The sequence below is a fragment of the Chrysemys picta genome, chromosome 15, assembly GCF_011386835.1.
Source record: "Chrysemys picta bellii isolate R12L10 chromosome 15, ASM1138683v2, whole genome shotgun sequence".
NCBI classification, from domain to species: domain Eukaryota; kingdom Metazoa; phylum Chordata; order Testudines; family Emydidae; genus Chrysemys; species Chrysemys picta.
In genome coordinates this window covers 13,494,762-13,512,122 of record NC_088805.1, presented here as the reverse complement: position 1 = coordinate 13,512,122, position 17,361 = coordinate 13,494,762, and the positions used below count along the sequence as shown (strand labels likewise).

At 43.3% G+C, this 17,361-nt stretch overlaps 1 protein-coding gene across 2 annotated transcripts; it reads right to left on the bottom strand.

The window, feature by feature from the left end:
- Positions 1 to 220: 220 nt before the first annotated feature.
- CCDC74B (coiled-coil domain containing 74B) lies at positions 221 to 13,796 on the bottom strand. 2 transcript variants are annotated; one of them, XM_005288577.5, is made up of 9 exons: positions 13,667 to 13,796; positions 12,465 to 13,164; positions 11,550 to 11,594; positions 6,835 to 6,891; positions 6,084 to 6,243; positions 5,293 to 5,503; positions 5,082 to 5,164; positions 3,294 to 3,347; positions 221 to 1,272 (listed from the first exon to the last, which is right to left on the bottom strand). In XM_005288577.5, exons 2-9 carry the CDS (start codon positions 12,733 to 12,735, stop codon positions 1,134 to 1,136), a joined length of 1,020 nt encoding a protein of 339 aa, XP_005288634.1. In that variant the 5' UTR covers positions 12,736 to 13,164; positions 13,667 to 13,796; the 3' UTR covers positions 221 to 1,133. The 2 variants fall into 2 exon arrangements, with proteins under 2 accessions (XP_005288634.1, XP_042697539.1); XM_042841605.2 differs by having other exon boundaries at positions 13,623 to 13,779.
- Positions 13,797 to 17,361: the final 3,565 nt, after the last annotated feature.

The following is a 17,361-nucleotide window of genomic DNA, read 5'->3' as shown; positions in this document are numbered from 1 at the left end:
GGAGAGGTTCAAAAGATTGCTAAGGGAAATATTATATAGAGGTGAAAGATTTTTAATTTAGATCTAGCCAAGATCATTACTAACTTAATACCATGAGATGGGTGTCCAGGTGCTTTTGTAAAATGGGTTAGTGGACAGATGTTCATATCATAAAAGCCAACATCTGTTTGTTTCCCTGTTGCACAGTCAGGTGAGAAGACAAGAATGAACACACACACACTCCTTTTTAGATATTTTTAAGGAGCTATCACTGTGATGTTGACAATCGTAGGTCTGCTCCACTGGGGATAAGGTTGTGATGCATATCAGCAGCCTGGTATAGGGAAATCTTGCATACTTACTGTACACACAATATTTGTTTTCAGAGCAGTCAACCCACTATGTTGCCATGAGTTGAATGGAAACTAGCCCATAGCAAAGATGAAACAATGGAATGTTATAGATTCTGAGTAAAAAGTGTGCAGCTAGAGCAGAGTAATATGACTCCCCCCATAGTTTCAACTGCCCCTTTGCTGCTGATCAGTCCTATACCCGCATCAAAAAAAAAAAATTCTGATAAGACTACTGTAAATTCAGCTCAGTTCCCATCTAACATCTCTGCAGAGCTGTGAAATCTTGTCCTGCCAGGTAACATGATGTAGCATGTGGCTTCCAGCCTTTCCACTGATGGATTAGCAGTAATCTAGTGTTATCTGTAAAACTGTGCAGCCCATACCTGCATAAAAATAAATGTATGCTGCTTTAAAATAATCTCTGACAAACTAAACAAGTTTGTGGGATACAGCATTGACATGCTTAAAAGTGATAAGCATCCAATTTCCTAAACCGTAATCTCTTACAGGCTTTCATCATTACGTTAACTCACAAAATAAACATCCTGAAGGAATAAGGGGAGTGGTACCCATGGAAATCATTGAAGGAATGAAGCAAAGCTGCAACAATAGAAGCATAAACTCTTTGTTCTTGAATAGAAGACAGTGATTTCATCATTAATTTTTACTTGAAGTGGGGAGATAATAGCAGCAAACCAACCTATGTTGAAACTACAATGTAAACTCAAACATATACGGGGAGTGCTGTAGCTACTGGAACACTTAAGGAGAAATCTGGAATGCAGTTGCTGAACAACCAGATTAAAGCACAGTGCGACGAAGACGGCTTCTTTGAATAGCTTGGGTTCTCTTCTGTCTCTCAGCAAAACTGTTTCCCAGTGTTTGCTTCAGTGCTGGCAGAACTGCCCTTTCAGCAGCTGGCAGTGGAGTTAAAATCAAACTGGAGATAAGAGTTGGAGAGAGGAATGATCAGTAATGTGGTGATTTTAAATCACTTTCTCTTTACCAAGGTCTACTGGATTAGGGTCACCCTCCACATTAGTCACCCCAGTGATTCTACAGGATGGATGGACTACCCTCCACAATGCTCTGTCCCAGTGATTTTAAATTTCTCTAGTAAGAACTCTCCCTAGCCTTCAGAGTGCTTACATTATTTTTCTAGTAAAGTGAGGAAAAGCGATGGCTTTCAGTACAGTTTCATGGGCTGGGAGGGTGTGTGGGGCCCTTCTGCTAGTGAGTACCCCGTCACCATTAGGAGGCATAGCAGCTTTTTTGATAAGAGTCCTTCCGCTAGACATAGTTCCCCATCTGTAAAATGCAGGTATTGATACTGACTTTTGTAAAATGCTTTGAGATCAACATATGAAAAGCGCTGTGTGAGAGAGAGAGATTATTTTAAGTGTGAATGGCTCATTACCTGCCAAATTTCAAGTTCAGGATTCTGTTTTCCTGTAACACTGAGTGCATGAAGCTGGGTTTCTTCCTTTGCTTTGACTAGCTGAAAGCACATGTTATAGGAGACACTAGTCCTGTCTTCAGGGGTCTAATAAGCAGCTAAAGGAGGGACCTGATTTTTTTTCAGTACCAAAAAACCCCACAACTTCCCTGTTTCATGAAAGAAGTGAGATCCTACAGTTTAACTTGCAGAAAAACCTTAATAAACATTGTTCACTTCAACTTTTAAAGGGACATAGCTGTATCTGTCACCTGTGTTTTTTAAATAGTGTTTGAGTTGTGCTTGCAGCATCTGCATGAAAAGATGTATTAAGGGTGGAGAGTTCAGAATTTTATTCCTCCTATTATCTCATAGGTGGGGAACTTTAATTGGTTCTGTTATCTTGACAGCATCTTGGAATGGAGAAAGCCCATGCACAGGATGAGTCCTGGGCTGAGCTATTGTCTTCATAAAAGGGCTTGTATGACTTATTGTGTACTTGTTTCTGTGTACTTTGAAGATGGCAATAATCATAGTCTAACCCAGTGATTTGTCTTTTCTTGTTCAAATGACTGGGTAAGATCAGAGTATTGCTTTCCTATTTCCCTTTCATGCAATCCTTAAAAAATAGAGTACTGTTTTTAAATCCCACTGCAATCTAAAATTCAAATTGCTGTGTGACTGATTCCTCAGTGACAATAGAAAAGTTACGTGTGTGTAATCTCATTATGGGTAGAACTTGGCCTTCCATTTGGATTTTAGCAAATAATTCTGAGGTGGGAGCCAGAAAAGAATCTTAATTCATTCTTCCTTCAGCACTGCGGAGCCAACACAGCTAATGGGAGTAAAATATTATTAGCATACGACTCTGAAAATACAAAAGGAAGGTCTGAGTGAAGATGACTTGCTATTTTGCACAGTGGAACCACACTTTAATGTCCTATCTCCTTGAGAGAGGTTTTTGTTGCCTCTGACTTCGCATACCTATAGGATTGTTGCTGAGCTCTGTGATCCTTGGAGAAAAGTGTGTGTCCCTTGGGATGTTTGACAAAGAAGCCCCACGAGGCAATACAGTTCCTATTACCTGAGTCCTGGGTGTAGAACTCTGAAAAGGGGGCTGGTAGTATGGACATGCAAAAGCAACCCTCAAAGAATTAGTAATTAAAACCCTTTGTGCAGCATCCCCCGTGGCTATAGGGCACTGAAAATAAGCCAGGTAGCTGCAGTGATCTCTTCTGAAATCTGACTATCTCTTGAGCAGGGCATATGGATTGATCTTTAGGCAATCATGACCTTAAGAAGTGGGGAGAGTCTTGGGGCTGATGATAATGTTGAAGGTGAAAGATTGGCGGGGGTGGGGGGGCGGGAGAGAGAACCAATAATAGGCTTGTTTTTAACTTTATGATGTAATACTTAATTGCTAAAGGCATCACATGCTTGACTCAACAGCTGATTACATTATAGGTGTAACTAGCATGGCTTTTTCATGAACTGTCTTAAGCTTTAAAGAAAGTAGAAGAACTTACCATTTCTTAGATGTACCTTTTAGCATTTTGGGTAATCGTGAAACTTCTTGATTCCTAAATCAAAATATATTTGTAGATATGATTCCTTGGCTACTTCACTCTAGCATAGTAGCAGAGCATTGATGGATTGTGCTGGCCCTGTGTAACTTGCATTTGAAAATAACGTAATAAATCTTGCTGCATGTGAACATTGAGAATAGGAGAAGCTGCATCACAGCATCTGGACAGATCTAGCTCATGTGATAAGCTGGGCCCATTCAATCAAAATGCACCTTAACGCAGCCAAATGCATGGTTATACATCTAGGGACAAAGACTGTAAGCCATACCTATGGAGATTGTATCCTAGAAAGCAATTGCTCTGAAAAGGATTTATGGGTCATGCAATTCAACATGGGGTCCGAGTGCGATCTTTGGATGTATAAACAGGGGAGCAGTAAGTAGGAATGCCTCTGTAAATGGCATTGATGAGACATACTGGCATAGTATGTATAGTTCTGGTGTCCATGAAATTGGAGGGAGTGCAGGAAGGAGCCACAAAAATGATTAGAGAGCTGGAGAAAATGTGAGATTTAAAGAGTTTAGCTGTTTAGCTTCTCAAAAAGACTGAAGTGACTTGATTAGTGTATAAATACCTTCACACACAAAATACCAGCTACTAAAGGGCTCTTTCATTTAGCAGAGAAAGGCAGAACAAGAACCAAGGGCTGGAAGCTGAAGTCAGACACATTTTGTAACAGTGAGGATGATTTAACCATTGGAACCAACTACCAAGGGAAGTGGTGGATTCTCCATGTGTTGATGCCTTTCTGGAAGACATGTTTTAGTCAAACAAGTTATTGGGTTCAATATAGGGGTAACATGGTGAAGTTTAATGGTCTCTGGTATTCAGATCAGGCTAGTTGATCTTTTGGTACCTTCAGAATCTGCACCCCTTGTTAGTTGGCTGCTCCAAATGCTACTCTAACAGACCTACTATCCTTCTAGAGTCTAACTGGAGAACTGTTGTGGGACTAGTACAGGAGGTGGGTAAAAGGTAAGGGAAATCTCTGTAACCCATGATCTTTTTTTGTTGCCCTTGTAATCTCTTGTTCATTGCCTAAACGGCAACAGTTCCTGCCCTGAAGAGCTTACAATGTATTTGTATACCACCTACTGCAATATAGCCATAAACCCAAATGGGGTCTGTAAACAGTACCACCATATAAATAAAATCATTCCTTAAAATAAACATAAGCCTTCAAACCATATAGTCCCTCTGAATCTTTCAGAAATGGGCATACATGGAAGGGTCTGACTTTCAGTTGGATTGAGTAGATTCTGTTAACCATGTGTCTCAACTCCTTCTAGGCTGATAGCTTAAATGAATGTAAGTACTCTGAAAGAACAAACTGACAACCCTGTCTACCTGCACCCTAAGTTTATGGACACATATCTCCAGTTAGGTTAGTGTTGTTAACAGTTGTGTGCAGTAGTCTTGTTATAATATAGGATTTGGCCCCTTGTGTGTAGATGTCTATTAAGTCATATATGTTAAGTCCTCTCAACTCACATTAACAGATTGCATTCTGGAAAGTTTGAGGGGGTAGAGGTGGCTCAAAGATAACTTTCCCTTGTGATTTAAGGAAGGAAGCCATACAAAGTCAAAGCTCGCTAATGGCCTCTATCTAAGCACCTTGCATATGGGCTCTATTCTGCAAATTCACTCCAATACAAAGCAGAAAGGGAACTAGTGAACTCGACTAGAATCTAACAGCTTACCCTTGAGCCATAACTCAGAACAGCTTACCCAATCTGGCTGGCTAGCAGATAGTCTTCAGGAATCCTTTTGTTCTTGTGGATGTCCTCCAGATACGATTTCAAATACATCAGCTGAAGGACAGAGAGGAGAAAATAGATTTTCAGAGGCAAGCAGAAAGGTTATTTCCTATATCACCACAAACTTACTGCATTTTAAAAGCCGTGACTAAAGTAGACTGAGCTGCGGTCAATAGCCTCACCTCTTGTGCCTGCATGTGGTTGATGTTCCATAGCTGGTGAATGACAATCTCACACTCTTCCAATGTAGGTGGTTTCCGGATGTGGGAGGGGAGGACACTCACCAGGAAAGGGTTGGAGGAGGCTGGTGGTACCTGAGCTTGCCCAGATTTAATCTGGCATGGCAGTGAAAGTACTGGAGATGTAATTTTATCAGAGACTTCTCTGTCCTCTCTAGAAAATTGATCACAATTAAGGAATAAAAGAATCACAAGGGAAATGGATTAAATGTCTAAATATTTATTGTATTTACCTCGCCAAAACATTTATCAAACATTTATTAAGACTCTCAAGAGCCGAGGTATTATACTATTTCACAAGTGGGAAATGAAGGAAACATGGCAAGTCCAGGAGTCTTAACTCTACAGGATCACATCCTTCGCTGTAGCTAAACTACTACTTTGTGTCCTCTGTCTCGAATGGTGCATGGCAGTACACTTTATGCCTGAGTTTTTCCTTGGAATTAATTTGCACTTCTGTCTATGCCCACTACAATACACAATGACAACTCAATTGAAGACTTTATCCCCTAAGGGCTTCCTAAGTACCACTGCTAGAATCAGTTGCTCACTAATTTATTCCTAACCCTCCTCAATTTGTATTTGACATTACTTCTATTTCTAAGACATGCAAGGTGCATGTGCACTATCATGGGCTCCACATGGTCAAAGACTCAAAAAAGAACATACACTTACAACCCAGAAACCTCAAATGAGCTGCCTACAATTGCTGTGTGCTGATAGCTTGCTCATACCTAGAAAGAACCTCCTCTTGTGGCTTCTCCACCTTTGGAGGGGGAGGCTCTGGTTCCCCTTGTACCACTTTGACCACCTGTTCTTCTGTATTCAGTTTTTGCTTTTTGGGCTGGTCCATCTGCTGCCTGTTTGTCAGTGAATACCTAGAGCCTGCAGCAGCTGTTAGACAAAATATGAAGGGGAGAGGGAAGAAGGGAGGGGGCATGTGTGTGCACATATCACAGGCCAGAGACTTAACAGCTTGCAGATACAAGCTTTAAGTACCCGCATCTCCACAGCAGTTCAGGGTATTCCATGCTCTTTTATGGTTTTATTTTGTGAGCAATTGAAGAGCTTCATTGTAGTTTAGCTTATTTTAATCCTTTAACACTTAGTGTCAAGAAATCCTATTTTACTATGTTAGCACTAACAACTGTAAATTAGAAGCAACCCAAACTTAGGCTTTGCTCTCCCAATTTCTTAGCAACTCAGTCATAATGTAAAAGGGATTATAAATGTGTGTGTAAGCACACATGATCCAAATAAGAGAAAAACAGGTATACTAGGACTCCTGATCATCATCAAGAGCCTTAAGAAGAGAGATTTAAAACAAATCTTAGAGGGATTCAGACTTTTACATTGTTTCCCGTTTCTATATCTAGGCCTAGATATTTTCATTTAATAATTTATCTTCCCCCCCTTCTCTACTATATCCAGTTACTAGTCCTGCTACCCCCTAAAGTTAAATCTTGCAGTTTTAAGCTATCTTACCTGCTGAACCTTGCCTTGAAAGGAACTTGTCAGACAAGGTGGGAGTTAAATTATCACCTGCAAAGAAGAATAAGTGATGAATTGGGCATTATGATCATAGTACTGACCAGCGAAGAGGCTATATTATCCTCAGTTTAGAATAGGAAACACAGGTAAACTATTTATTTAAAGTCTGCAGAGCCAAGGCGCTCTACATGCAGGACTGCTGAGAGCAACCTGCAATGTAACTGTTTCCCATAGCACCAGAACAGCTGCTTGGTTTAACCAGTGGGAGTGTTTTCTGCACTCAACATGGAACACAATATGAGCACAAAGATCTGGATAAAATCACTGAAGATTGATCTGTAAAAGGGAGGGATGCTCAGGGGCAAGGTTAAGCAACTAGGAACATTGAAGACTGACTGCTGCTTATTGGTGGAGTTTGTCCATCCTTGGTCACAGTAGTTGGCGACTTTAATGGTCATCTCAGCAAGTGGGGTTATGCAATTGCAGACCCAAATGGTGAACTACTGTTGGGAGTGGGCAACAAATAATGATCTCGCACCGGTCCATGATCCTAAGTAGTATGGTATCTTCCATTCAATATGCTGGAATAGGGACTACTGCCCAGACCTGTGCTGGGTCACATCATTTGCCACTCACTCATTAGCCAGTGGCGTGTACTGTACTTAATGATTTTCCACATAGCCAACGCTGTCCTCCGTTGATTCAGATGGGAATGCGTCTTCCATCTGCCAACTATAAGGAGTGTACCAAAGCCTAGATGGAACTTCCAGAAGGCACACTGGGGCTCCTTTACAGAGTACTTAGAATGGAGCGTCATAACCATCCCATTTACCATCTCCAAGGAGATGAAACCATTGTTTCTGTTGTGTCCTTTTTAAAGCTGCAAGTGCAACAATTCCACATGGCTTCCAACCAATGCACATTCCATGTTTGAATGAGGATTGTGCAGACTTGCTGATGCAGTTTGAGCAGTCAGGTGATCCGGAAATTGCAGACCATCTTACAGAATCATTGGATGCCGCTCGCTGGACTCAAAGAGAGGAAGCGACAGCGGTGCTTGACTTTACGTGGTCAAGTCGGAAGAGCTGGAGTTTAATTCGTTGACTAGGTGCGGCTCAAATGCCCACGTACAAAAAGTAGGCCAGCAGTTACTCCAAACCAGATTGCCAGTCATCTGTCGAAGGTTGCCAAAGCTCCTGTTGACAGAGTTGTCAAACGCCAGGTACGTGACAAATGGAAATTTCCTGATCACTCTCCTTATAGTGTGTATGGTAACACACATTGTTTCATGTTCTCTGTATGAGTGTGTGTGTGTGTGTGTGTGTATATATATATATATATATATATATATATATATATAAAATCTTCCTACTGTATTTTCCACTACATGCATCCGATGAAGTGGGCTGTAGCCCATGAAAGCTTATGCTCAAATAAATGTTAGTCTCTAAGGTGCCACAAGTACTCCTGTTCTATTTCCTAAGAAGTAATCCTGCCGATAGTAGGATGGAGCCATTCACTAGTCTGGAATTAAATAAAGTGCTGAATGATTTAAAAACCGGTTCAGCTCCTGCATATGATAGATTGCACCTGAATTCATGAAAACATCTGGGTCCTCACGCTCAGGAATGGCTTGTTCAGTTTTTCAACAGACTTCTGCGGGAATCCAGACTGCCTAGAATCTAGCGCCAAGTGAACATCATTGCCTTGCTGTAATCTGGGAAAGATCCACACTTGCCTTCAAGCTACAGACCAATTTCACTTCTGAGCATCTGTTTTAAGGTGCTTGAGTGTCTGATTTCACAAAGAAGGCATATGTGGAAGGCATGCTGGGACCAGAGCAAGCTGTTTTTTGCTGTGGTAATGGTACATGTGATCAAGTGCTGGCACTTACAACATTAATAAAAAATGGCTTCCAACATCAGCTGAAGACTGTTCAGTTTTTCTTGAACTGACTGCGGCATATGATACGCTTTGCACATTGGCCTTTTGGTGAAATTGCCCAGAACTAAGCCAAGTTGGTTTGTACGTGCAATGGCTCTGTTTTTGAGAAATCACCATTTCCATGTGCATATTGGTGATAGAATAAGTACTTGGAGGCACCAGAAGAATGGCCTCCCGCAAGGAACAGTATTATCTCCAACACTATTTAACTTATATTCGAATGACCTACCGTATACCGGATTTCGCAAGTTTGTTTATGCAGACGACATATGCCTCGGCACTCAGTCACACTCCTTTGACATACTTGAAAATGTTTTGAATGCAAATATGGTGGCTATGGCCGATTATTGTCATCGGTGGCACCTGATACCAAGTGGAAGTAAGACTGTGTTAAGTTTCTTCCACTTACATCATGCATAAGCGGGCAGACAGCTGAATATAGTTCTCAATGGCCAGCAAATAAAGCATGATTCACACCCGATTCATCTAGGTGTCATGTTGGATAGCACTCTCATATATCAAGATCATCTTACAAAGACAGCAACTAAGGTCAAAATGCGCATTAACCTGCTCGGAAAATTGGCTGGAACAATAGGAGGTGCCCAGGCCCAAACATTACGCACGTCAGCCTTGGCACTCTGTTACTTAGCGATGGAGTACTTCACTCCAGTACGGGCTCACTTGTCTCACACAAAGATGATCAACGTACAACTTAATTCTACTATGCGTATTATTTCAGGCACACTTAAATCTTCTCCTCTACCATGGTTACCGGTTCTCTGCAATATTACTCCATCCAGTTTTCACAGAGAGGAAAGTATAGTAAAGTTCATGATGAAATTATGTGATATACCATATCTACCATTAACTAAAGACTTGTTTAATCCACCACATGGTCATCTGCCCTCATCGCGCCCGCTGTGGATACGTTTACTGGGTGAAGGATTTACAGTAGAGGATGTGTGGTAAGTTTCATAATCCACAGAGAAAGTGACAAATAATTATCTTGTCTCATACCCCAATTAGCATCAAGTCCGGGTTTGATGTACCACAAAGGCAATGGAGCCTTCTCAACCGGTTTGGTACCAGACATGGAATTTGTGCTGCAGCAGAATTTCAATGGCATTTTAGAGACAGTCCACTATGTCACCGTGGGCAGCCACAAACCATGATACACATTGTTGAGGACTGCAAAATGACTGCAAAATGGAGGTCTTTGTGCCTTGAACATTGTTGATAAGAATGCTGTGGCTTGACTTGACCAGATTGCATACACCAAATAAATAATAATCTATAACGTGCAACATGTGTTGGGACCCAGCTATTTCCACAAGTGCTGCTTTCCCTACAAACCATCACAGTAACTGAGGTAAGCTAAGGTACTTTCGTTGACATCCTAGATATGCAGTGTTGAGGACATGTGGCAGGGTAGTTTTATGGGCAGGGTTCCTAACTGTAGAACTTGCTTCCTCTAGCAATCTGCCAGAGTGAGTATTGACCTTCAGAGCATAGCACAAGTGCATTTTAGGTTGAACATTTGATTATGCATCATCTCTGGTGAGGCTTTTCTTATGATCGATTGTGGAGGTACAGATCCCTTCGGTCATCTGGCATGATGGATGCATAAAAGTAATAAATATTCTCCACCAGGATCTGAACTTATTATTACCAAGTTAATGGACTGCATATAGATTTGCCTCATGGGTGAAAGATTCAGTATTGCCAACCCCCAAACATTCTAAAGTTGTAAGTCAAGCCCTAACACATCATGAGATTTTGCAAAATAATAAATTGGGGCTTCTTTTTATTTCCCTTCTGGTTTTTGAGCCTGTAGGGATCATGTTTACAAGCTGTTCTCTAGAGCTATGAAAGTTAGAAAAATTTTTAATGAAACCAACATTATCATGTAATTACCATTCCAGAAGCCAAAGTTTTAAGGGAAAAAAACTATTATGAGATGCATTCAATGAATGTTTGTACTTGTGAAAGCTTTGCCAATTTAGCAATATTGTCCAAACTCTCCTGGTAGAGATGCAACTTATATCAGCCATACAGTGCTTTAGCTAGTATATCTTATAAATGTTTGGCGAGCAAAATAAATTATACTGCCAAAAAATGTGTTTGCCAGTATCACTGCATCTACAGCAGGGCTTTTGTTGTATAAAAGTGTTGCCACCTCCTAACCCTCTTCTCTCCCCCACCCCCTCGCAAAAAAATCACATTTAACTGCTCTTGCTATACTGGCAAAAGTTTCTAGTACAGAGGGGTCCTTAGGGTCTTAACTGTAGAATAATGTGACTGGAAGAGCATTATAGTGCAGGCAAGTACTGTCTCTAAGGTTCTCACAGCTCACTAATATGCTTCCTAGTTGACCTAACCCACTCAGATTGTAACCTGTCAATCATGCCAACCTATGTGTTGGCTTAGGGCAGACAACTCACATCTCAATCAGAATAATGAAACTCAGGCCACACTTAGCTATTCCATTTTCCCCTACAAATCCATGAAAACTGAATTCTGACATGAAAGCAGCAATATTGCGTTCACTGTACGCAGTCTTCAGTCACCAGAGAGCTAGAACATTTCTGCATTGCAGAGGGGAGGTGACACTTCCAAGATTGTCTCTCAGGACTGGGAAATGGACAAAGCACCAAGGCAAAATGTCTATTACTAATAAAATTAATGAGGGGAGACCAAGGGACTTCCAGGGGATAAGACACTTACTAGATCATCCTACTTCTAGAACAGTAAAAAGCGGAGCCTACCTTTTACCTGCAGCGACTGATTCATTATGAGTTTATAATGAAGCTCTGTAATCAAATAAGAACATAATTTAGTTTGAACTCTCTCTATACCCCCTTAATTTCCCTTTTCCCATTATAGAGTAAAGCTAAGCTTGTCCCTAGAGAATGTCACTCACGTCAGCTTTCAACATTTCTGACACACTGAAAATTTTTTCACTAAAAATGTAAAATAAACGTATTGGCTCAGAAAGGGTGAGGGAGTAACCATAATGTGAAACCTAATATTGGGAAGGGGGCAGAGCTTGGAAGTAGAGTTAAAGAAATTATTTCAGTTGTTTTAAGACAAGTATGCACACAAGTATAGCATAACTCAGGTCACACTGAATGAAACTAGTTTGTGTATTCTGCACTATGAACAAGGATTTATTACTAGCCCAAACATCTAGCTCAGGGGTTGGCAAACTTTTTGGCTCGAGGGCCACATTGAGTATAGAAATTGTACGGCGGGCTATGAATGCTCATGAGATTGGGGTGCGGGCTCTGGGGTGGGGCCAGAAATGAGTTCAGGGTGCGGGAGGGGGCTCTGGGCTGGGGCAGGGAGGGATGCAGGGGGGTGAGGGCTCTTCCTGGTCTAAGTGTTAGGAAATATTTTCTAACAATTTCAAAACAAAACTCTTGTGAAAAGCACAAGGAACGGTAGGCCTAAGCAAATGGCATCAGGGACCTCTTCAAAGAGACGACATGGAAGAAGAAATGTGGGGGTATAAAAGCAAAGTTTTGCAGAAGCAAAACCTACATTCATTGTAATTAATTCACAACTTAGCATGTTTGAGGAAAAAGAGATCAAAGATTACTTGACTTGCAGTGACAACTCTCCAATCTCTCATCTAGTGCTTTCAGAATCTATACAAGGTTGTACATGGAAAGTCACCTCACCTTTGTTTTCCCTTTTGAGATACTCAATTTCCTCATGAAGCTTCATTAGGGTCTCAGCATGCTGCTGCTGCAGGAACTTCAGGCTTCTCTCCAAATCCATGACTAGTTTATGTGGGTCTTTTTTCCAGACTTCAACAGATTGGGACTGAGAGTGAGGCTGAGGTCCCTGGTCATTCTCGACGCCAAGTTGAAGATGGCTTGATTTATCCAGTCGTCCTACTCTTGACCACTGTGGTAGGTTCCCCAGCGAAGGCAAACTGGTATTATTCATCCTCAAAGGTCCTGATACAAAAGTCGTTTTCAGGCTAGGATTACATGGGCAGCCTACAGCTTCTCAGTAAAGTAGCTGAGGAAATGCCACTGAAGTTGAACAAGGGTCAGTGACCATGTTTAATGTGCTTCAGTCTCTATGAGGTCAGGCGCTGTATGTGCCTTGTACCCTTAGCATGCAAATGTGCCTTCACTATGGCATCATGGGTTTGGGGGGGGGGTCTCCTCAGGACTTGACTCTGACACCGGGGCTTGTGTTCACGGTCTCTGACAGCGGGGGTGGACTATGGCTCTGTGTGCCTTTGCCTGGACTATGCTCTACTAACTTGCCCTCACAGGGGAATGGGGATGGGGCAGATATCGCTGCCCAAAGCCTCCTCGCGGTCACCAGCCATTTCTGCACATGGCCCTCAAATTTACAACTGCCAACCTAGAATGGGGGGGAGGGGGAGGAGAGAACAAGAATGTGAGCTTAGTCAGCAGGCTGGAACTGGGATCCCCCTTTGCACCACACACAGCCCCATCTCAGCCACCTCCTTCCCTCTCCCATCTCAGCCCACCCCCCACACCCCCTGGGCCCAGCCACCCCGCCCCCCGCCAACCTTGGGCCCAGCCACCCTGCCCCCCGCCAACCTTAGGCTTAGCCCCCCACACACACACACCCTTGGGCTCAGCCACCCCCCCACACACCCTGGGCCCAGCCACTCCCCCCCCCACACACACACACAGGGCTCAGCCCCCCCCGCACCTCTCCACCCCACACACACCCTGGTCTCAGCCGCCCCCCTCCAGACATACACGCCCTGGGCCCAGCCCCCCCCCCCCGTTCTCTCCCCCCACGCCAAGGCTCAGACACCCCCCGCACCCCTAGCCCAGGTTCCAACCCACCAGCTCCTCCCCCAAGCCCGCTGGTGGACGTAGCCTCCCCCCACCCTCTCCTCGCCGCCCGGCTGCTCTTTCCGCTCCGCTCTCCTCAGGCCCGGCGCCTGCTGTCAACGTTCCCATGGAGACCGGCGCACTCCACAGCGCCGGCCGGGCGTCGCCCCTCTCAGAATGGTCTCGTCCGGGGGTGGTATCACCCCTCCGGGGCCAGGCAGGCACTGGGCTCCTCCTGCCTCACCCGGCTCGGCCCGTTGGGGTGAGGGGGGAGCGGTGGGAGCTGGCGCTGCCCCCCCGCCCCCCATGCAAAGCAAGTGCGTGGAGCCGGGGAGCCCGGGCGCCCGCTCCAGCGGCTCTGCACGGAGAGCTGCCCGCTCCCCTGCTGGAGCAGGGCCCCCATGGAAGGCAGCTGGGCTGGGGCCCGTTCCTAGCTGTTGAGACAGACTGAGTCTCTTAACTGGCACTCGGGGCCTGGGGCTGGAGGAGAAGGAGGCGAGGGGCTGCGAGCAGGAGCCCGGCTTTAGCAGAGGAAGGGAGAACCGGCCTCAGCACCTGGCACTGGGGCAGGAGAGGGCCTAGCAGCACTTGGGAACTAATGCGCCATAGTACATACAACATCCTGTAGGCATAGACTCGACGGCCACAAGGGACCAGCAAGATCATCGAGTCTGACCTGCACATTGCAAGCCACAGAACCTCACCCATCCATTCCTGTAGCAGCCCCATAACCTCTGGCTGAGTTACTGAAGTCCTCAAATCTTGATTTAATGACTTCAAGTACAGAGACTCTAGTTCAAACCAGCATGTGACCCACGCTCCACCCTGCAAAGGAAGGTTTTAAAAAAAGCCAGGCTGTCTGCCACTCTGACTTGGGGAAAAATTCCTTCCCATCCCCAAGTACGATGATCAGTTAGAATCTGATGATATGGGCGAGAGCCACCAGCCAGACACCTGGGAAATAATTCTCTCTAGTAAATCAGAACCCTCCCCCCATCTATGGCCATAGGAGATATTTGCTAATAGCAGTTGCAGATGGCCTTATGCCATTACAGGCAATCTTCTCGTACCATCTCCTTCATAAACTTATCAAGCTCAGTCTTAAAATAAGTTAGTTCTGGGACTCCCTTCCAAGGGAGGAGGGAGGAACAGGACACACTTCTCTGATGGTTAGAAACCAGTCTTCACTATTGTCTGCCCATTGCATCACTGCTAGCTGCCCTGCCCTGCCCTCCCCGGCTAAGAATGGCAGTATTTGAGAGCATTGACAGGGAAAAAGACCAAACCTCTCAAAGGTTTTTCCAGGTCACCTTATGGTGCAAGAAAGTCTACATTTCTTATTCTGCTTTTACCCTCCACCTTCGCCTCGTCCGTACCACTTTTAAAGATATGTTGGCGAATTTCATGCTCAGCAGTAAAAGCGCAGTGCTTACACAAAGCTATCTGCACCAGTACTGTGTTAGTCCAAGTCACCTGGTGCAGATGCCAGCAATCATGTGACAATGTGATTTGGATGTGACAATGGACAAGTGTTATTTATTCAGGCTCGTAAGTGGGCAAGATGCTTTACAAATAAAATGAAGTGACAAATTTCTGCCCAAAGGATATTATGTGGTACCTTACATCTCACTACTGGCAAGGTGTATTTAATCCTTTACACCACAAGTGCTACAACTGCACCTGACAGTAGTGTATCTCAGGGGAGAGCAGGTTAAACTAACTGATTCCTTAAACATGTTTTCTGTTTAAACAAAGAAGCTCAATTTACTTTGGTTTAGTTGGTGACCCTTTTCTTTCTAGGAAGGTAGCACATTTATTAAAGAATGAAACTTGAGAGATTTTGAACCCAGGGCTACAAATCAGAGGCCTAAACATCCTTCTTTTATGCCATCTACCAGAACAAATTGCAGTACTAGAAAGAAACTGACAAAATCGTACTAAAAATAAATGCCTAGTACAGTACTCACTATTTCACTTGCACACACTGCAACACAGTCCTGCTCAAAAAGAAGGTTTAACACAAACACACACCAGGAGACTTTGCTTTAAAAATAAATCAAGCAAGCACTTTAATTTACACACGCGGTTTCAAAAGAAGAAACTTGTACCACAAAGAGAAATTTGATTGAACAAGATGACGGAAGGGTTCCCTGGATTTGGGAAACAGAAGTTGGAAATGCAGTTATCAGGAAACATGGAAAAATAGTTTGGGTGCTGCCAAAAAATTATAAATTCTAATGTATTAGAAAGCTCCCAATCTAGAGCCAAATGTTAGCTGTTTTCCAGACACAGATCTATTAAATGCATACATATAGGTAAGAGAAAACTGAACACACCTATTCCACTTAATGCAAATTATCTGGTCCTTACATCTCACTACTGCAAGGTGTATTTAATCCTTTACACAAGTGCCACAACTGCACCTGACAGCAGTGTATTTCAGAGGAGAGCAGGTTAAACTAACTGATTCCTTAAACATGTTGTTTGTTTAAACAAAGAAGCTCAATTTACTTTGGTTTAGTTGGTGACTCTTTTCTAAAGTACACCTCTACCCTGATATAACGTGACCCGATAGAACACGAATTCAGCTATAACGCGGTAAAGCAGCGCTCCGGAGGGGTAGGGCTGCACACTCCGGCGGATCAAAGCACGTTCGATCTAGGTGAAACCGCGTTATAACGCAGTAAGATTTTTTGGCTCCCGAGGACAGCGTTATATCGGGGTAGAGGTGTAGTTTGTTGCTGGGAAGGTAGACCACTTGCTAAAGAAGTAGTGCGGGCAGAGAAGGAACCCATTTTATGGTGGGTAGACAAAAATCTGGTCAGAGCTCAAGTTCTGGAGAAAATGTTAAAAGATATAATTTCCTTTCTACAACTGAGTGAGTGTCAGTACAATGGAAGGTTACAGTTTCTTTGATAGTTTTATACTGCAGTGTGTGGAGTGACTGATTTATTCACACTAGGTGCTAATGGCAGTCACAGTAGGAATGTTGGACCAATGGCATCAGGGGATACCCAGAAAAATAGAACTTTAGTTTAAATGAATGCTAAATTCTCCCTTTTAGCACATGACTCATGGTTTGTTGTTGTCAAGTTAAATGCTAAAAGAATCAACTCCCAGAGTTCCTCATTTTGAAAAGACAGGGACCAGTGAAGACGACAAGTATGTATTGGTTCAGAAAAGGGAATGCAGAGTTAGCCCCCTGTGCTAGGCTATGGGATTCCTGCCACCAGCTTCTCCTCCTTTCCTGGTACTTTGAAATATTTAAATTGCAATTTTTTGCAAATCAAAGCAATCATATGTAGCTTGCAACAAGATGCAACTCCCCTCTCCTGTTTCGAAGCCAAACTATTATTACTTATTTCCCCCAGATTTCTTTTGAGTAATTTAAGCCAAAAACTTGTTTATGCTAATCATGTCATTTTTGTCCTACTGATTTTTTGGGATTCAGCTTTGTGTACAGAACTCATGATTTGTGGCTACTATTGCCTTTGTCACACTGAAAACCCCCTCCCCAACAACATGATATAAAACCTGCAGAAAGCAGTTCAAATGGCCAATTCCCACATGAAGTGGTAAAAGTAAAAAGCCGCACTATGGATAGATTGCCAAATCTAGAGCTGTTTCTATGTGTAGTTTCCCATAGCTACTTCAGGCTATTCATTTCAGCTCCATAATCATTGGCGGTTATTCCCCAAACCACAAACAGTGTCTCTCATCCCGCACATTCAGTAAACTGTGGAGAAAAGAC

Excerpts from the sequence above, each read along its gene's own strand:
- CCDC74B (XM_005288577.5), bottom strand. The coding sequence starts at position 12,735 with ATGAATAATACCAGTTTGCCTTCGCTGGGGAACCTACCACAGTGGTCA. Across the intron at positions 6,892-11,549 it reads TCAGTCGCTGCAGGTAAAAG|GTGATAATTTAACTCCCACC; the intron begins GTAGGCTCCGCT and ends TCTTCTTTGCAG. Across the intron at positions 1,273-3,293 it reads AAAGGTACATCTAAGAAATG|TTTGATTTTAACTCCACTGC; the intron begins GTAAGTTCTTCT and ends TCTTATCTCCAG.